At 36.7% G+C, this 22,205-nt stretch overlaps 1 protein-coding gene across 3 annotated transcripts in view; it reads right to left on the reverse strand.

The window, feature by feature from the left end:
• Nucleotides 1-22,205, reverse strand: part of LOC127435096 (exocyst complex component 4-like) — a 176,747-nt gene that overhangs the window by 24,942 nt on the left and 129,600 nt on the right. For all 3 annotated transcript variants that reach the window (XM_051688287.1, XM_051688286.1, XM_051688285.1), the window contains exons 12-14: nucleotides 17,312-17,448; nucleotides 14,785-14,940; nucleotides 11,929-12,107 (exon numbers count right to left, since the gene is read on the reverse strand). In XM_051688287.1, coding sequence (XP_051544247.1) covers nucleotides 11,929-12,107; nucleotides 14,785-14,940; nucleotides 17,312-17,448 — 472 coding nt within the window. The remainder of the gene's footprint in view (nucleotides 1-11,928; nucleotides 12,108-14,784; nucleotides 14,941-17,311; nucleotides 17,449-22,205) is intronic.

A 22,205-nucleotide genomic window follows, 5' to 3' on the forward strand; every position in this document is an offset into this window, starting at 1 on the left:
GCTCTACTAAACAAGATATCTGACTCCATAGCACCAGAGGAAATAGAGAGAGTGAGCTGCAGGAGAAGTAGAGATAAAACGAAAGACAGAAGCCTCATGAATGATGCATGTGATTGGCTGAAAGCGTTAATTATATGTCTCCAGTATAAGCATTGACATCTGCATGGGGAGAGCAGCGTTCTGTCTGCTGGCGACCTTTGACCTTACTGCGTCAGCGCTTCGACTCTGCAAGCTAAGCCTCCAGGACAGGGCTTGAGAGGAGGGGGCAAGAGACAGAGAATGAATGAAGAAGAAAAAATGAGTAGATGTCTTCGATAAGAGCTATTTCAGAAATTAAACGGTGTCTGTGTGTCCACACACATTATGCTAATAGATGGAAAGCAGACCTTTACTGTTGCCGATAACGACACTTTAAAAACTTCTAAAAATGAACAGAACACATGACCTCAGACTCCCTCTCTGGAACTAAAGGCTACAGCTGCTCAAAGCTCTGCATCTGTTCAGTGATATGAGAAAGCTGAATCTTCCTGAGAGCCAAGCTGAATGAGAGCAGAACATGGATTTAAAGAGCATCTGAAAGGAAGAGGGCTGTTTCTACAAAATTTTTGTCTTTTTGCCTGTCAGCTTCCTAGGTCAGAAGGTTAAAGGCCTTGTTCAAGGAAACAAGGGCAATGGTCAAATGTTGTTTAAACTAGTTTTTAGTGCTGGGTTTTGATACAGATTTCCTGTTTCAATTTGATTCTGATTCACAAACTCTTTATATAATTCGCTTCCGATCTCGATTCGATTCCATATTGATTCATATGGGTATTCTTCTGTTACAATGTTCATTTTGTTTCTCTCTTGAAATTCTCTCCCAGCTATTGCTCTTAATTATAAATGTACTTTCTAGGCAACCCTTCTAGTACAATTCAAAAATATTAATTTGACCAATTATGTTTTATCATTGGTTTTTCATCAAATTGGTCACACTTTAGCTTTTAAAAAATGTTCCAATTCAGATCAATCAATTAATGTCTTGAAATTGCAGATATTATGCTGCATATATATTTCTGTTACATTTTTATTGTTTACTTGCATAATTTGTTGGCTTGGGATCAATACCTTTTTCACGCATCAATAATTGGAAGATTTTCCAGATGATTATCGATATATATCGGGATATTTTCAGATATAAAAAGGGCTGCCCATTGCACAACAGTCTTTGTGTTTTCAAATACATTTCTCAACACAACTTTGGTAAAGTGTGAGCGGCAGGGTATATTTAAAGGGGTTGCGCACTGGACGTGTCTGGCGGATGACATGGCGTGTTCTTAAAAAAAAAAAAAAAAAAAAAGGGATACAATGCGGGCTCGCCGTCTCCAGAGGCTGCTTAAAAATCTGCAGCGCCATGGAGCGCAACATGCATAGTTGTCCGTTAAATTCAACCAGATCATTATCAAAAGGACAAAGATAATTTACTCTAGCCATCACTGGATGATATATTGTGAACATGTAGCTTTCATATAGCCTACACAATGTATTTTCAGTTACAAGTACGTCGTTTTGTGGTTTGACAGCTTAAATGAAACCTCTTCAAAGATACATACAGAGAAATTATATAATAATTTCTAATCTTTAAATTTGCGCAGTTAAATCAGTTTAATACACTAACCTGCAAACCCAGGGCCATGGGAAGATGATTTATGTTGTACATGATTTATTTATGTACTACATGTAGGGTGGCCAGACGTCCAGTTTTTCCCGGGACAGTCCCGTATTTAAGCACTTTTTTTAGTGTCCAAACTTATTCTGAAAAAATTGTGTTTTGTCCCATATTTCCTCTCTCCTAAAATTTCTCTTTCGCATATGCGACTTTCTTAGTCACGTGAGTATTCTTATCAAAGGTAGCCAAGGATACGGCTTGCAAAACCAATAAAATCACACCATGTTATTTGAAGTACATGATTGGATTAAATTATCCAATCACAATCCCCTATCAGTAGATGTCCAGTTAGTGAACTGATTGAAGAGTCAGTTTGAAAGAGCACACTGTGGCTGGAAAAATGGAAGTGTGCATGTACATTTAATGAGGATCTTCAAAAAGAGTTTACATTTCTGAAAAAGGAGTTACAGACAGAGTCTAGTAAAGTGAGGTGTAAGATTTGTGGAGCTTGCTTTTCCATCGCCCATGGAGGTCGCACCGACATCGCGTAGCATGTTCATATAATAAAGTATGTAGATGCTGCTAAAAGTAAGTGTGCCGCACAAAGTGTTAGTGATTTTTTTTTGTGAAGCAAAGTTCCGAATCTGACAAGGTGCACTCAAGTAAAGGACTTTTTGTTTATCATTCTGTTGTGCACAGCCAAAATTTTCTTCTGCCCGCACCAAATCTGAAGCTGTCATATGCAACATACTCGCTTTTGTGAAGCTGGACTATCAGAAATTACTGCAGCATGGCAACACACGTTTCCTCTCTCTTGGTCCAGCTCTTGAAAGAATACTACACATTTTCTATGGTCTACGTGCATACTTTCATTCTCAATGCAAGTTTTTCAATACAGAAAAAGCACGAAGCACAGCAATGATCATTTAAAAAAAAAAAATATATTAGGCTAAGATTGATTATTGGGACAAAAGGCATCCCGACTGTCACTCAGTCGGGAAGAGGGACACGACTCGTGGACTGTCCCGATTTTATCGGGTTGTCTGGTCACCTTGTGTACATGGGTTTTTAAGGGCCCCACATAGCACTGACACAGACAAATTGACTTTACTTAATACACAGTGTGCAGTGGGTGTTCTGAAAATCAATTTTTTTTTAACAAGTTTCAGCATGTTTCAGCTAAAGTTTTTTTCTTTTTTTATTACAAGCATAACGTCACCTTGTAATATAACATAGGCTACTATATTACTGTAACAATCACTGTTAATGAACGAGTGCAGTCTTTTCTGAGATTTATTCTTGGCCGTACAACAGGTAAGAGGCAACACGAAGCTAACAAACAATTCTTTCTCAAAATCTTTCCCTCACTTCTCTCTCACACACCCCTGCGTGCCGTGCATGTGCACACACACCGGCTTTCCAATTATCATCCAACATGAAAGCACAATCGAACTTACAGTAAGTGCACTGTATTATCAGTGCATTCATAACACTCGCACATAATCTTTACACGTGCTACAGTATCAAACAAATGTATGCCAGTCTTGTAACTACCAGGTCCCGTTGCGCACACCAGACAAGAACATATCCACATTTTAGGTTCAAAAGCCCAGACTACACAGCACACAAGAACATAGCCGATAACATTTTTCCAGCAAGAGTATAGCCTATCAGTGTAATGTTAAAAGGTACTGACAACTGTTAATATTAAATTGCTCGGTGGCAGCTAATAATAAACCAAAAGCATTACCATGAGATGCGGCTAGGTGCTCCAATAGTTAAAATAGTCCAAATGGGGTTTAGTATTCAGGAGTTGTTGAGATGAAGACCCTCATGATTTATAAATAATTATGACACTATTCAGAGTTGTCAAGCATACAGTTTTTAGGAAAACATATTCAAAATGTTTTAATGTGTTTATTAAAAAAAAAAAAGACAAAAAGAAAAGAACAATCATCATCTCGACAGCACCTGCAGCACCCCTACTTCCACGACCTTGTGCAAACCTGGTAACTTATATTCTTACAAAAGTAGAAAAACCACTGTAACTTTTGTGCATATGCGTCCTGTGCAAGGAGCTCTAAAATACCTGAGCAATGTTGTGATACGACGGTGCCTTGCGACCTGCTTCAGTAAGATCGCAAGGCACCCCCACTTGTGGTGTCCCAATGCTATTACACCTACTGACAGTGAATTGCAAAGCATGCAAATTAGGGTTCTAATTAAATGTTGACTCATTTTAATATATCGATGCCTCAAAAATATTTCGATAAAATAATGTGCCGATCAATAATCAATATATCGACATTTTATGACATGCCTAATAATTTTTAATTTTTACAAGTATTTACATTGATATGTAGAACACATGCTAAATCGGTACTGTCTCTTTAAGTCTATAACGAAAGAAGACGTGAGTGGTTTCTTTAGCGCATCCATGTGTGATTAGAATTAAATGGCATTAAAAGAGACATTATTCAATGGCATATGTATCCTTGAATCTTGTCTTCGGACACACAGAACGAGTCAAACCAAACATTTACTCTCAACATGCAGTGAAAGGACATCTGTGCTAATAACTTCTCCACTATACAACTCAATCACTGGTGAGTGAAATCTGAATATTTACTAGCACATGTCTGATCATAGACATTTTGAGTAGCATATGGTGAGATTTGGTCGCACATGCGAGTGTCTGACTTGCATTATAGAGGGTTGCCACAAAGTGAAAGATATATCTTAATGATTTAAAGTAAGAATTGATACCGAAATCATTCAAACAAAGATTGCGATGCATCGGAAAATCTATATTTTATACCCAGCCCTAGTTTTAGATGGAGCATAAAATGTCAATCGCCGGACATGTCCACTTCTTTAAAGTATTCAATGACAACTACCTATATATCAAATCAGCAATCAAATTTAACACTAATGGCATAATAATTTTTTTTGTTTTTTTGCACAAATCATGCTAAGACTGTATGTATAGGTCCATCTAATGCACGTTCTAGAGTAAAAAAGACAAAATAATCAATCAAAAATGGCCCCTTTAGCTAAAAGGCAGAACTACAATTTCTATAGCATCCATATTGAGCAGTGTGATCTGTCCCATTCATTTCTCTACTCCTCCTTTACTTACAATGTAAGAGAGTAGTGACAGCTTTAATATTTCTGACTGTTTGATGTTTAATTTGAATGGGCTGAAATTAAACAGATCTTCTTACACCCAGCCAAGCAACGTTGAGTGTTGAGAGGGAGAAATAAAATAAAAATTATTTTGAAAAAAGTTGAAAACATACAGAAACACAGCTGTCCTGAGAAAAATGGGTCTCTGTGCGCAGGTACGAATCGGTGTTGAACAGGTATTTAAAACAAATATCTCAAAAGGGCGATAAGACACATCTAAAACTCTTGCTGTTTTAACAACCAATAAAAGCCCATCAATTTCTACCCAAGGAAGTAGATCTGAAAGCAGGACATGGGGCTCTCCTCTTTACAAGTGTGTCCTAGTGCCAAATCAAATTAAGATTACATTAAGATTCAACACCATATTGCTAAAGAGACAAAGAGAGGAATTATCAGGTTGCATCTTATCGCAGAGGTCTGAGTGTTTGTTTTAGCAGAGGCTGGAGGGACAGATTGAGCAACGCCAAGGATTTAACTCACAGAGACCCGGGACTGGGATACGCTCTCATTGACCATCTTTGTAGAATACATTTAGCAAACAAAAACACTGCTGTGCTGCCACATCAAGGTGGCTACAGGTACATGAAGGATGTCTCTTCCTGACTAAGGTGGGCCTGCATTTTACAAAGATAAGGGCAAAAGAGCTCTCTCTTTCTCTCTAGGAACTCTGTCCACTTCAATGCTTAGTCTCTTGTGGTGAGACGCTGTTTAATCTCCCCCACATTACACTAGAAAACATGTATTAGTCTGCAAGACAAGACAGGAGAAAATGACTTGTTCATACCTGACTGGCTCCATAATATAAAATCCAATTTAAGGGGGGGGGGGGTTCAGAGATAAGGGTTTCCGTCAGCGACGGTCCATTCAGCTTGGCAAACACTAAATAATGAACAATGCTGAAGCTGTCCCACCATGATAAAACACTTCATTATGGCTTCTGTACAGATCTAATGGTAATTACACCACGTCCTCAACTGCGCTCTTATTAAATTTTTATCTGCAACGGACGCAAGTCACTCTGAAGCAGTCTTTACCCAAAAATTTGAAATAACAATAGTTTTAAAATAGCTTATTTACAGTTTGTGGTGAAAGAAATGGAGGACATTTGGAAGGCATTGTGGAAAGTTTCATTGATGGAGTTGTTGTGAAGTCAGACAACCAGGGCTTAAGTTTCTCTGGGAGTAAATTCTGTTTGACTGGGGTATTTTGTAGTCTGATTTTTTAACTCTGATTTAGTAGTTGGAGTATGGTCTTAAAGTCCCTGTGATGTGCCTTGCCGAATACAGTCCGATTTCGTGTTTTGACGTATTTCCTATTGAAACAGGAATTGGGGGTGGGACGTGTTGAATAACTCATCCCATTTAAAAAAAATAGCCAATAGGCTTTAGTTTACAGTCACACAAACACACATACTCCTTTCCAACATGCTGCTCATGTCAGAGACGCTTACTGGGGAAACTTGAGAAGTGATCTCAATATCGGTCAGCTTTTCTAATGACTTGAGAATTGAACAATGATCTAACCCACAACATTAACCATAACTAGCCCACAAATGCACAAGGAATACACGTTCTTTGCTTACAACGAGGCTGGAGCCGTTGTGCAAGTCCAATGTAGATGAATGAGAAACAAGCGTGTAAAAGATAATATATCAATGTATTGAATCAAAATACACTAAAGGGACAGTTCACCCAAAAATGAAATTTCTTCAAATTTCTTCGATTGTATCGCTTTATAAGACATTCATTTAACCACTGGAGTCGTATGAATGATGTTAATGCTGATTGCCTGTGCTTTTTGGAGCATCAAAAATCGTGTTACCATCCACACCCATTATAAGGACCTACTGAGGTGAGATATTTTTCTGTTTTTCTTCAAATGTTATCTGCTGAAGAAAGGAAGTCATACACATCTGGGATGGCATGAGGGTGAGTAAAATAATTTTCATTTTTGGGTGAACTATCCCTTAAGCATAAAGAATAAAGAACATTTGCTCGAGCTGTACATCCCAAGAAACCTCCGGCTGCACAAAAAATAAAAATAAACTCCAGCAACTTTCCTTGTGTCCCGCTCCCGCACTGGTGCATCCCATTCATAAGTGATCATCCCTGTGCCCTATTCCCTTCTAAGACAATTACCCTCCACTGCGAGTGCTTCAGATGGCTGAAAGGTGATAACGGTCAGTTAGAACTACATTTTTATTGGAATTTCTGTTTGGAATGACCCGACAGCATGCTTGTGCTACCTTCGAAGTGCCCTGCAAAGACATGATTAGTGGTAGTTAGAACACAGCCAGATGTGCTGAAGAGCTGTAGGGGGAGGGTGCGTTCTTGTTCTAGAAAGCATTTAATTGGACAAGGTTTCTAAACCTCTATGTGACTCCATGGATGTCCCCGAAGTCTTTTTACCCGGAAGAGAGAGAGTGCAGATTTTAAATGCTTATATCTTCTGAAAACGAATTTTGTCAACATTTAGAAGAATACTAGCATATAGATAACCTTAAAGCTAATATATATGGATTAAAAGCAGCAACAATTTTATTTTGATTTCACAGGGTTTAAAGACATTTTAAAGACTCTAAAGTACTGTCAGAAAATCATAATTTTTTGACATTAAACTGTTAGTAACATTAGACAACTATAAGAAATCGTAAAAAAAATATATATATATATATATACACACACTACCGGTCAAAAGTTTCAAAACACTTGACTGAAATGTTTCTCATGATCTTAAAAATCTTTTGATCTGAAGGTGTATGCTTAAATGTTTGAAATTAGTTTAGTAGACAAAAATATAATTGTGCCACCATATTAATTTATTTCATTATAAAACTAAAATTTAATTAAAAAAAAAAGTTTTTGAAATTGATGACTTGCACCAAATAATAAAGAAAAGCAGCCAATAAGTGCCCAACATAGATGGGAACTCCTTGAGTACTGTTTAAAGCATCCCAGGGTGATACCTCAAGAAGTTGGTTGTGAAAATGTCAAGAGTACATGTCTGCAAATTCTAGGCAAAGGGTGACTACTTTGAAGATGATAAAATATAACACAGTTTTGATTTATTTTGAATTTTGTTTAGTCACAACATAATTCCCATAGTTCTATTTATGTTATTCCATAGTTCTGATGACTTTACTATTATTCTAAAATGTGAAAAAAAAAAAAAAAAAAAATATATATATATATATATATATATATATATATATATATATATATTGCAATTTTTTTTTTAATATACAGTATCATAAACTCAGCACGCATGAGATACACAAAATGTAAAGTCAGCAAAGTAAGAAACATCCCTATTTCAGGACACTGTATTTTAAAGATAATTTTGTAAAAATCCAAATAATTTTACAAATCTTTATCGTAAAGGGTTTAAACAATGTTTTCCATGCTTGTTCAATGAACCATAAACAATTAATGAACATGCACCTGTGGAACGGTCGTTAAGACACTAACAGCTTACAGACGGTAGGCAATTAAGGACACAGTTATAAAAACTTACGACACTAAAGAGACCTTTCTACTGACTCTGAAAAACACCAAAAGAAAGATGCCCAGGGTCCCTGCTCATCTGTGTGAACGTGCCTTAGGCATGCTGCATGGAGGCATGAGGACTGCAGATGTGGCCAGGGCAATAAACTGCAATGTCCGTACTGTGAGACACCTAAGACAGTGCTACAGGGAGACAGGAAGGACAGCTGATCGTCCTCGCAGTGGCAGACCACGTGTAACAACACCTGCACAGGATCGGTACATCTGAATATCACACCTGCGGGACAGGTACAGGATGGCAACAACAACTGCCCGAGTTACACCAAGAACGCACAATCCCTCCATCAGTGCTCAGACTGTCTGCAATAGGCTGAGAGAGGCTGGACTGAGGGCTTGTAGGCCTGTTGTAAGGCAGGTCCTTACCAGACATCACCGGCAACAATGTCGCCTATGGGCACAAACCCGCCTTCGCTGGATCAGACAGGACTGGCAAAAAGTGCTCTTCACTGACGAGTCACGGTTTTGTCTCACCAGGGGTGATGGTCGGACTCGCGTTTATTGTCAAAGGAATGAGCATTACACCAAGGCCTGTACTCTGGAGCGGGATCGATTTGGAGGTGGAGGGTCCGTCATGGTCTGGGGTGCGTCACAGCATCATCGGACTGAGCTTGTTGTCACTGCAGCAATCTCAATGCTGTGCGTTACAGGGAAGACATCCTCCTCCCTCACGTGGTACCCTTCCTGCAGGCTCATCCTGACATGACCCACCAGCATGACAATGCCACCAGCCATACTGCTCGTTCTGTGATTTCCTGCAAGACAGGAATGTCAGTGTTCTGCCATGGCCAGTGAAGAGTCCGGATCTCAATCCCATTGAGCACGTCTGGGACCTGTTGGATCGGCGGGTGATGGCTAGGGCCATTCCCCCCAGAAATGTCCGGGAACTTGCAAGTGCAAATCTGAAATTGAACTGGCAAATCTGGTGCAGTCCATGAGGAGGAGATGCACTGCAGTACTTAATGCAGCTGGTGGCCACACCAGATACTGACTGTTTTTTTATTATTCCATTTCTGTTAGTCACATGTCTGTGAAACTTGTTCAGTTTATGTCTTAGTTGTTGAATCTTTTTATGTTCATACAAATATTTACACATGTTGTTTGCTGAAAATAAAAGCAGTTAAAAGTGAGAGGACGTTTCTTTTTTTGCTGAGTTTATTTGATACATTAGGCTTAAAAGGTCATTATCCTCCTGAGGCCTAGCAATTCATTTTTGTGTAGGATATTTGTTATTTAAGTTTTTCTTAGCCCATACTTGCTACAGTGGTAAATCTTGGGGTATTATCAGAGGACTCCCTGGGCTTTTCAGAGATTTACATTTATTCATTTGGCAGACACTTTTATATTTTATATAAGTGAGTCATCTTAAGGAGAAAGTGCTATATTACAAAGTTTCACTAGCATCAGAATAGTAGTATTCAAGACAGATTTTTTTTTTAAGAAACTGGTTAAGTGCTCATGGAAAAGATGTGTTTTTAGCTGTTTTTGGAAGACAGAAAGTGAGTCAAGCTTCACGGATGGAGTTGGGAAAATCATTCCACCAGCATGGGCTCCATGGGGAAAGTGTTTTGGTGCCTCTTTGTGTTGATACAACAAGGCGCCGTTCCTTAGCCAACTGCAGGCTTCTGGTGGGAACGTAGCTCTGCAGAAATGATTTTAGGTACGCTGGAACAGACCCAGTGACTGTTCTGTATGCCAGCATCAGAGCCTTGAATTTGATACGTGCATCAACCGGCAGCCAGTGAAGAGAGACAAGGAGTGGTGTAATGCGCTTTCTTTTGGTTCATTAAAGACCAGACGTGCTGCTGCATTCTGGATCATTTGCAGGAGTCTAATTGCACATGCAGGGAGGCCTGCAATGAGAGCGTTACAGTAGTCCAGTCTAGTTATGACAAGTGACTGAACAAGCAGTTGTGTGGCATGTTCGGAGAGGAAGGGTTTTATCTTCCTGATATTGTAGAGTGTAAAATCTACATGATTATGCTGTCTTTGAGATGTGGTCCTTGAAATTTAGTTGGTTATCGATGGTTACCCCTAGATTTCTGACCGTTTTGGAAGGCGTTATTGTAGTTGAACCCAGCTGAGATACTAAATGTTTGAGAGTCTGGCCATGACAACTTCCTCTCCTTGGTCTATAAATATGGATTGAAATGTATCACAGTTCAATTCAGCACATCAAATACAATATGACAATTTTCTTTTTTTTTTAATCATATGTATTTTATGCACGAAACACTATATTGACATTTAAAAAAGTGAAATTGTAACACTTTTTTTTGCTGGATCTAAGGAACTTATGATAAGATGACATAATAGCTTGTAATGTAAAATAAGATCTTTATAATGACAGAGCAGGCTGCATATATGAAAATACAAAGAAATATTAGTTCACACTTTAAATATATCTTATAAAATGTATGTATAAGAATTTTCAAAGCTCTTTTTGATGTGGGCATGAATGTAATGGTGATTGAGAGATATACCTCAAAAGCCTAGTGTATCATATTTGATACATGGATTTCAAAGGGGGGGTTTTCAATAAAATAATATTAAAATATTTAAACAAACACAAGTTGCTTATATTCAGCAAATACAAATTGTAAAATATCCGTAACAATATAATCATTACTATTACTTTTACTTTATTAAATTAAGCTGTCATTTATCCCAACATAAGAATCACTCTTTCACGGCAAGAGTCTGCCGCCATTTTAAATAGGTCAATATAAATATTGAAACCACTTTTTTCACAAATAACCACTAGATGGTGCCATAAACATGTGAAACGTACATACCATAGGTTGTTTGGCTCGTCAGCTTGAACAGAGAGTGAAACGTTGACAGGAGCCGTCAAACGTTGTGTATCATATTTGATACAAATGGCATTATAGGGTTAAATAGTGATTGGTTAACAAGCAAAATATACCAGATCCTAGATTTATGCTTCATTCACTTCCATTCATACAAATACAAAAGTGGGATATTTTTCGATTGCTGCCTACCAAAATTTAAGTTAGGTAATCTCTGACTTATGAATTCTTATAGTGAAAAGGTGTTGACCAATAGAGGATCTAAACGTCACAGATTGACCACTTGGCTCAAAATAAAGCAAAAAAATAAATTAATAAAATTTCAAAGATGCATGGTTTTACAGTGATAAGGAAAAGTTAAGGAGATATTAAATGTTAACATCTTAATTTTATTATTATATATCATTTACTGTATCATTTATGTGAACACAGAAGCTCTAGACATGCATGACATCATGTTGAGTTGCCCATATTCATTGCAGGGTCTGAAGTAATTTTGCATGCTTAAAGCCTAAGGTGACCACACCTAAATACACACAAAAAACAGTTGTAATGAGCTAAAAAGTGGAGACATCCAAAATGTGCAGAACTCGCGGCTAAAATCAAAACCGGAAAACACTGGTCACTCTCACAAACACAAAAACAGCTAGAAATACATGAAGACATGCACATACACAAACACTCACCCAAACACATTCACCATCCATACAGACAGACAGATACTCACTGGAGCTCTGGGGCAAGTTGCTGAAGAACCCTCTGAGGCGGGTGGCGAGCCACTCCATACTCTCCTGCAGGTTAGCTAAAGCTTTCAGATCACTCACATCCCGCAGAATCTCATTCTGAGGAATCAACTTATCACCAAGATTCCCAGTCAGAACCTCTGATTCCTTAGCAAACGCTGCACTGTGAGAGAAAGAGAGAGAAGTTATTTAAATATCCAGCCTTGAGCCTCTATATGTTTAAATATGTTTTGTTACACACATGAAAAATCACCAACTGGGTCGAAATAGATTGATTTCATGTCTGTGGTGGATGTTAATTAAGAAAGCAATAAGTGATTTGATTTGCAAAGGACATGTTTCAAATAGCAAAAGGTAAATGTACAGGCTGAACTGAGATTTACACTTAAAAAAAAAAAACAATCTTAATCTGTATTTTTGTCTTATTTTGTAGTAAAAAATATCTAAACATCCTTAAAACAGGATGAATTTACATGAAAAGCAAAACTGTGTAAGATCATAGTTGTTTTCAGAGAATATTCATTGATTTTTCTTACCCCATTGTCAAATTGCTTGCTAATGTTGTAAGAAAAATAATTATCTTCAAACAAGGTTTAATATCTTTTGAATCTTTGCTTCTCAAATAAATAAATCTTGCTTTCAGGATCTTTAGAAATGTTTACTGCAAAACAAGACTAATATCAGATTGAGAAAAAAAAAAAACAAAACAAAAAAAAAAAAAAAAATATATATATATATATATATATATATATATATATATATATATATATATTTACAGAGTAGTTGGATGGAGATATACTGTATGTCCTATATAATAGAGAAAAGTGGAAGACAGTTGTGGGTAATAGAATGAAAAAGCACAGAGTAGAGAAGAGGTGCAGAAGAAGTCTACAGGGGCAAAAGAGGGGATGATGACAGTATCTTGCTGTGCTGGGCACAAGAGGACTGGCACTCTCTCCAATGTTGGATCCATGCCAAATGCCCACATCAGCGCTAATGTGTATTATAAAAAGGCTTTCCCTTTTTTCTCTATTTCTCATAACCTTGGCACAATTCCACAAGAGCTGAAGACACTTAGCTTCACTTGTAGAATGGATGAGCGATATTAGAGGGATAGTTCACCCAAAAATAAAAATTCTGTTATTATTTACTCACCCTTATGTTGCTGCAAATCCGTATTACTTACTTTCTTCTATGGAACACACAAGAAGATACTAGGCAATACAGTATGTTAGTCTCAGTCACCATTAAAGGATTAGTTCACCCAAAAATGATAATACTCTCATGATTTACTCACCTTTAAGCCATCCCAAATGTGTATGTCTTTTCTTCTTCAGAAGAACCGAAATTAAGATTTTAAGCACATTTCAGCTCTGTTTGTCCATACTATGAAAGCGAATGGGTGCCATGACGCTGCTGGTTGTTTGACGGTCCAAAAGGTATTTTTATGCAGCATAAAAGTAATCCACATGATTCCAGTCGATCAATGAATTTCTTTTGAAGCAAATTGATGGGTTTGTGTAAACAATTATTCGATAATTAAAACGTCATTAACTTAAAAAAAAAAAAGTCGGAAGCGCGCGTTTGGTTTACAACAGAGGAACGAACGTCACGCGAGGTTAGCTCATTTCAAACAGCAATCCAGCGATGGCCGGAAGCAAAAATTTTATGTTAGAAACATTTTAATTATTGATTTGTTTCTTACACAAACCTATCTATTTGCTTCAAAAGACATTAATTGATAAACTGGAGTCATGTGGATTACTTTTATGCTGCATAAATATACCTTTTGGACTGTCAAACAGCCAACAGCCTCACGGCACCCATTCACTTTCATTGTATTGACAAACAGAGTTGAAATTTGCTTATAAAAATCTTCATTTCGGTTGTGCTGAAGAAGGAAAGTCATACACATCTGGGATGGTTTAAAGGTGAGTAAATCATGAGAGAATTTTCATTTTTGGGTGAACTAATCCTTTAACTTTCATTGCATCTTTTTTCCATGCAATGAAAGTGAATGGTGGCTGAGGCTGTCATTCTGCCTAACATCTCCTTTGTATTCCATGGAAAAAAGAAAATCATATGGAACAACATAAAGGTGAGTAAATGATGACATTTTTAATTTGTGGATGAACCATTCCTTTAAAACAAATCTATAAAGTCTCTCCTTTGCTACAGGTCTGTGATAAATGTAGGAAAAAATTCACGAGGCTCTGTAAAATATTGTAAGATAAAAAGCAACATCTATTGAATGGAGGATAGGATTGCCGTACATGTGCCGTAATCCCTCTTTAGCTGATGAAACTATCAGGGTCATTTATGTGGTAAAAGCCTCTCCCTCACTGTTGCCGTTTAGCTTCAACAGGTCTGCTAGACTGGCTTTTTGTCCCACATAAACAGTTCATTTATTTATTGTACAATTGCAGGCCATTGCACATCCAGACTGACGGGAGAACACTTTGAGGGCAATTTTGATAAAAATGGAGCACGCTCCCTCTCGTCCAATCACTGTTTTTCTCATACTTGTGTCTTCTTTAATTCAAGTGTGCACTTGAAAGGAAAAGGGAGAAAGGAGAAGAGATAGAGTGAGCAAGTGAATTGAAAATAGAATTGTAAGAGAGAGAGAGGCTGACAGTAAAAATATGGGATGCTGGAATGTTTCAGATAGTGTGATTGCCTGCAGCTGAATTTGTTCCTATTTAAAGATGTCTGTTGAGAGTATAAGGGCCAGATTTCATCCTCTACAGTACAGCACCCAAGCAGTATACAAAACATTTAGGTGCCTAGCAACTAAAAATATATGATCACAACAAAAATATATGAATATAGTGTGTTCTGACCGTGTGAAGTCCTCCTCCTCTTCTCTCTTCTGTCGGAGCTGTCTGGGTTGAGTCATGCTGGCCCAGTTGGGCAGAGACTGTATCAGGCGGCTAATGTCTTCATCTTTTGCCCAGGACGCACTGATGGTGAGCTTCTCTTCACACTGAACAATGGCCCTACAACACACACAACATCTGAAACCCACTTCAGGACTAATTTAATTACGCTTTCAATAAGGTTGAATTTGTTAACATTAGTTAACTACATTAGTTAACATGAACTAACAATGAACATCACTTTAACAGCATTTCTTTATCTTTGTTTATGTTAATTTCAATATAGAAAGTACTAATCAATTTTTTAAATTAAAAGTTCTATATGTTAACATTTGTTAATGCATTATGAACCAGTATAAACTAACAGTGAACAATTGTATTTTTATAAATTAGCAATAATCAAGATTAATAAAAGCTGTTAAAAATATTGGTTATTTTAAGTTCATGATACTTAACACATTTACTAATGTTACAAAATATAAACTTATTTTAAAGTGGTACCAATGTTATTTTCATCCATTCGTATATTCGAATGTACAAGAACTACTGATCAGTTAAGTATGATTTAATCATTTGTTAATCACTTATAAATGTAAGTTGTCAAAGTCTTAGCAAACTTTATGTATTGAGCTAAAATAGGAACAAAGCTTGCGATTAGCTGATAGATCGGACAAGCTCCCTTTCAAGTTAATGTTCCAGAAAGTGTCAAATAATTTAAACGAACCCAAGGTTCAGATAAATCTCTTTGGTGTGACATGAGCGGGCCATTAAATGTGTGCGTTGGATGCCAGCAGAACACAGCTTCACTGAAGAGTTTTGATGATACAGAAGGGTGAACGAGAGCTCGGATGAATGAACTGTTATTGTCTGCAATGTGCAGATTGATAGAACAGGTCATGTAGAACGTAATGCACTGTGTCACTCTTATGGCTGACAAATAGAGAGCAAAAAGAAAAGAAAAAAAAGACAGAAATGGAGACAAAGAGAGAGACAGATTGGTACTGTAGCATGTGATTATTGTGTAAGGACATGGCTGCCTCTGCACTTTCTACCCATGACTGAACCCCTTGTTGGCTTACACATGTGCTCGGACACCCACACTTAAACACACAAACGGAAAAAGCATATTAATGCAAACTCACATAAAGTATACAGGCACCACTGTCAAAATGATAGCTTTATATGTATAATACGACGCTAACGTGTGAGAGGGATGGGATATGCTTACCTGAAATTAAGTATTACCACTTGTAGGGATTGTTTTATCCTGCACGATAATCTAAGTCTTTAAGTACCTTTAAGAAATGTTCTGCTAGTGTAATATAAAGCTATTATATGCCAGATTTGCTAGTATAACCAGCTATAATACAATGTAATTACCTGAATCAAAGTATTATCACATGTAATGTAGTGTTATTACATGCAACAATGCATTATCTCTTACAATGTAGTGTTTATACTGTAAATGCAACATAGTCTTACCAGCTGTAAAACAGTGTTATATTTTATAGTATAGTCTCATTATCTGTAATACATTATTAGTACATGCAGCATAATATTATCACCTCTAATATAGTGTTATTATAATACAGCGTTAGTATCTGTAGCACAGTATTATGACATATAATAGAATGTTTTTACATGCAACCTAGTATTATCAAAAATAATATTGTGTTAATGTATACAATATTGTATTACAGCATTTAATGCAGTGTTTTGACATGAAACATACTATTATCCCCTTAAATATAGTGTAATTACATGTAATACTGTATCACCAGATGTAATACATTGTTATTACCTGCAAAACAGCATTAACACCTATAATGCAGTGTTACTATATGCAACACAGTGTTAACGCCTATAATGCAGTATTACTATATGCAGCATATAGTAGTATTATTGCCTATAATGCAGTATTATATGCTACGTAGTATTATCGAGCACTGTATAAAGCAGTGTTATTATATGCACTATAGTATTATCACATAATTATCATGTAATATACATTATCATGTAATGTAGTGTAATTATATGCAACATAATATTATCCCCCTATAATGCAGTGTATTAAATTTTTAAGTACCTCCAATAAATGTTCTGAAAGTATAAAACAGAGTTATTATATGATAGATTAGCTAGTATTACCAGCTATAAAGTAATAGAGTGTAATTACCTGTATCATAGTATTATCACCTATAATGTAGTGTTATTACATGCAACATTGTATTATCACCTCTAATGCAGTGTTAATACTGTTATTGCAACATTGTATTACAAACTGTAATACAGTGTTAAAATGTTTTGTCGCATAATCTGTTACTGTCACATGCAACATAGTATTACCATCTGTAATGCAGCGTTATTACATGCAACATAGTATTATTACCAGTAAAAGAGTGTTATTATATGCAGCATAGAAATATCACCTATACTGCAGTGTTATAACATGCAAAATGTTATTATCGCCAGTAATACAGTGTATTATTACCTGTAAGCAGCATTGCAGATCTCCTTGTACTCCTTGAGTTTGTCACAGACCATCTCCAGGAACTGGTTGGAGTAGGCACTGAGATCCTGCATCAGACTCATTAGATCCTGAATGGACTTCTCTACAATCACAGTACTCTGAAATCACACACAAACAAACAAACAAACACAATTTGTTATAATCTGAAGCCTGGGCATCACCTCAATTCATTTCTATGAATCAGACTTTTGCTTTTGAGACTCTAAATAGCACAGTTGTTAAGGTGCAGGAGAGGTTCTGCATTGAGATCAGGGTTGGGTTTAAGGTTAAGAGAGGTTGGCCAGTGCAGGTCCCCTCTATAAAGGACTGTGATGGACTACAGAGTGCTGCAGTCTATCAGCTCAATAGCTCCCTTTGAGCAAACAGGTCAAATAGCCTGAAAAACAAACACTATCAAAATCCTCCATTCACTTGTCAGAGCCTGATAGTCCTGCTGCCACAGATGAAGCACTAAGATTGTGTGTGTGTGTGTGTGTGTGTGTGTGAGAAACATATGACCACTGGTATTATTTTATATATGTGTGTGCTGTGACTGTGACAATGGACACTCAGCACAACAGCAATCATTATTGCCCATTCACAGAAGTGTAACTAACCGATGGAAGACAACATGGCAAACCTCCACCCATCCAATAAGAAGAAGAATTTAGGCACTCTCTCTTCCTCAACCCTCTCTACCATTTACCAATTTTATGCTGCCATCAAAACTAATGATGCTAATTAGGGCTGTCAATTGGGCAGAAAAACAAAATTAGAATTTTTACCTTAAATATTTTCAAAATTCGAATAATATCCTAATTTTAAAGTCAGCTGATTCTTAAACTGATGTTGTTTCCTTAGTCCACAAGAGGGTGCATTAAATACATAAACCATACAGCACCATTATATTATTGCAAAGAACATTTCTGGTTGTTAAAAAAAAGAGCAATCAATTTTCAACTAATGTACATAAAATAAATAAATTAAAAGTTTTTGTCGGTCCATATTCTCAAATGTTAAGACAAAAGTAAAATGGGGGGGACGCTTCAATAGGCAGTCCACATGCTGTTACACTGGCACTGATGCCACAGTATATACTACCCCAGACTCGAGCTTCATAATAACAGAGAAATACCACATTGTTTTTTATTCATTACAGTTGTGTGTAGGGTAGCAATATTCCCAGACAGCAATGGTATTCGGCTGAGCACAGGCCAGGGGCTGTTCAATCAGACGGAACACAACAGAATGGAACAGAATGCGAGAATCGAGACAAACATTTCCAAGTTGAACTCCTTTCCTGACAAAGCATTTAAACAACTCATTGCTTAATCTGAGAAACGCTTATAAGAGAGCAAGACACAACAGCCAAAGACCTCCACCAACTGTAAGTGGCTGTTCACACAGAACGCTTTTACAACCATCCATTTGTTTTTCTATGTAAACCCGCGCTAGACGAACATCTTTGTTTCACTTTGTTTTTGTTTATTCAGCGTCTCGTGCAGGAGCGCTGTTTTTAAATGCTGTGTGTAATTAAAAAGAAATTTACAAAGCCTATTTAGACACCTGCTTTATGTTAAACTGTCTTTGTTGCGCTGTGTCTAGCCTTTTTTTAACACAAGAATGTGATCGATCTTAAGTCATCGTCAGTGCTTGGCACAAAAATACACAGTTTTGGCATTCGAATGTGCATTGTTTTCTTAAATTCAACAAATATTCGAAATTTTAATTTTAATTTGACAGCCCTAATGCTAATAGCAGAGTAACTCTCCCCTTGCCCTACGGAAAGAAGCCCTGCCACAAAATAGGCCCACGTTTAGGGCTGTCACAATTATGAAATATGACGGATGATTAATTGTCAAACAAATAATTGGGATTATGACGATTAATTGTCTGTTTTAGGGCTAGACAATTTTCTCTTCTGGGGCTTTCATGATTAATTGTCATATACATTTTCATATTTCTTAAGGTGTAATTGTGCTTTATACACCTTAAGTCTTTTTTACATATTTAACCTCAAATATATAAATCAAATAATAAAATAGGGATATATTATTTCCTTTTAAGACTTTAAAACTATATGAATGACATGAAAATAATGTTTTAAATATCAAAATATTTCAAAATACTTCAAATATGTCTCTCTTTTTGGTCTACTTTAGTTTTGGTCCATTTTACAGTTACACTGTTGTTTTTGAAACTCATTAAAAATATAGATTTCAATTACAAAAATATGTATATATATATATATATATATATATATATATATATATACTGTATGTGTATATATATATATATATATATATATATATATATATATATATATATATATATATTTATTATATTTACATCTATAATATTATTTTATATTACGCAATAGTAAAATATATCTGTCATAATTTCTTCACTTTCAAACGTTATTTTAATGTTCTTTGATTATACCTGGGAGCCCACATTTCTCATGAAGCAAAACCTTTGAAGCATTTCCTTTCATCATTTATCATTTTTATTTACCTCTGTGTCACTCTGTCATTAACACTGCGTGTATGAACCCGTTATGACCAGGAACATTTGCCATTACACAATCGTTTAAAATGAAACTGGAGTGTTTTGCGTTCACAATCAAAGTTTATATTTGTTCATTTATATTTTTGCTGGATTTTGGTGTGAGCTTCTGCTGCCAAAACGCCCCTCAGAGCGCTTGAGAAGCACTCCAGACGCTCTTCTGGACAGCTGCTCTGGTTGACATCCACGGTGCAGCTAAGTGACACTTGGAGTTAAACTGAATGACACACAAACGCGCTGCTGATTACATTTATATATTCGCTTAAAATTCCCTTATTTGGGCATTAAAATGTGATTGGAATTTAAAGCGCACAATAATCGTAGCTATCTCAGAAAACCATGGTTAGAGCAAATAACCGCATGGTTATTTAATAATTGTGACAGGCCTACCCACATTTAAACACTGTAAAGCCATTTGGTGCCAAAGCAGAAGCAATGAGCATTAGCATAGCCCCTGATGTTTGGTAACAGTTCTAACACAAGCAATGTACGATTGTCTTCCTGTAGCTAAACTGCTAGAGCATAGCGCTAGCAACACCAAAGTCTTGGGATTGATTCCCAGGGAATCTAAGGACAGATAAAATGAATATTCCAAATGCACTGTGGCTTAGGGTAAATGTGTCTGCCAAATGCATAAATGTAAATCGAAAGTGACGGCTAGTACAAAAGCACCACTGGAATGGGGGACACTGTATCATAGCACTGTGCACAGGCCCTGAAGATCTGTTTAATTGTAACCTGCACTAACTCAATCCAACCCCTACCCATGGCACACTGTGACCCATCCAGCCCAGCAAGAGACAGCGGTGTATGCCCCAGAGTCGTTTGTTCTTATTAGTGCATTGTTGCACATTTGGCATACAATCTGTTAATACACATATCAAGGCCTACTGCTGCACCCCCTGCCTGAGCCCCAGAGGCGAAGAGAAAGGTAATGATCAGTGGCACTGCCCTGGCCTATGGAGCTCTCTAGCAGTCAGGAAACAGAGGGGATGGGGGGGGGGGGGCTCAGTGACTCAGCAGGGGAACGCTAGCCTTCAAAGTTGTGCCTTTGGTCACACTGGAATAAGTACATGAATGCCGTAGTGTTGGATTTTGTGTGTGTGTGTCTAGAATAGATTGGCATGGTGCCTGCCTTCATGAACTATGGTGAATGGCAGAAACTGAGCAAAGATTGCAGAGCAGGGTGTTATAGCTAAATAAATCTCAATATTTTAAAATTTCATAATAAGGAATGTTCCTACCATTGGAGTGACTCAAGATTGATGTACAACCTTGATGCAGTAGGGGGCAGTCAGTGCTTCAGATGTACAGGCAACACTCCTGGTCAAACAAGTGAGCAGGCAGCACTTATTGATGCACTTTTGGCTTTTTACACTTTAAAAGTGTCCGTCTGATGTATGAGCACATAGACCAACAATTAAGAATAGAGAATTAGAAATAATATTACAATATTTGTATTAATATACATTAATACACTATATACATTTTTATCAATAGGAAAATAAAAAGAGATTTATTTATTTTTTACTAATTTTTTTAAACATGTAAAATGCCGCAAGGAGACTTCTGTGAACAGTTTTGAGAAATGACACAAACAGTTCCCATCCTATTTGACAAATTAATTTCCATGACATTTTCATTACCTTTCCAGGCATTTGTGATTACTGGATACAGATTTTTTACACTTTTACACTTACACTTCACTAAGCCCCATCCTAAAAGCATTTCTGAACTTAGCAACTGTTGCCATGTGCCATTTCCCTGACAATCAGTTGCTTTTTTCCAATGTGAGTCTACGGGAGTATTGTGTTTGAATAGTTTTAAGCGGAATTTTATAGAAATTATATAAAAAAATAAAATAGAAAAAAAAACGTTGCAGGATCGCCTGAAATAGTGACACGAGGTAAGCAGAGAGGAAACACACAGTGTTTTTTCTTTCTTTTAAAAAAAATCTTCAAGAAAAATATCAAGAAGAGCATCCTATGGATTAAAATGTGTCAGCCCACATTGCCAAATGAATATGTTTAACATCAGCATGGACACCTACATTTGCTCCAAGGTAAATTAAAGCTAATTACTTAACACTAATTAAATTATGTATTGATTCAAATCATAATAAAGGCAACAGTAAATAAAGAGATCACAGTATCATAGTGAGTGTGTTAAAAGACGTTATAAGCAGTTCTGTTCACTTACACTAATGTTATCAGGTGTGTATAACCATCAAATTGTGTTTCTGTTTTCAAGTGTCTGTGATAATCATTTGCCTCGATTGTGATTCACAGTCTCCAGAGTTTGCAATCAAAAG

This window comes from Myxocyprinus asiaticus, chromosome 45 (genome assembly GCF_019703515.2).
Source record: "Myxocyprinus asiaticus isolate MX2 ecotype Aquarium Trade chromosome 45, UBuf_Myxa_2, whole genome shotgun sequence".
Taxonomy (NCBI): Eukaryota; Metazoa; Chordata; class Actinopteri; order Cypriniformes; family Catostomidae; genus Myxocyprinus; species Myxocyprinus asiaticus.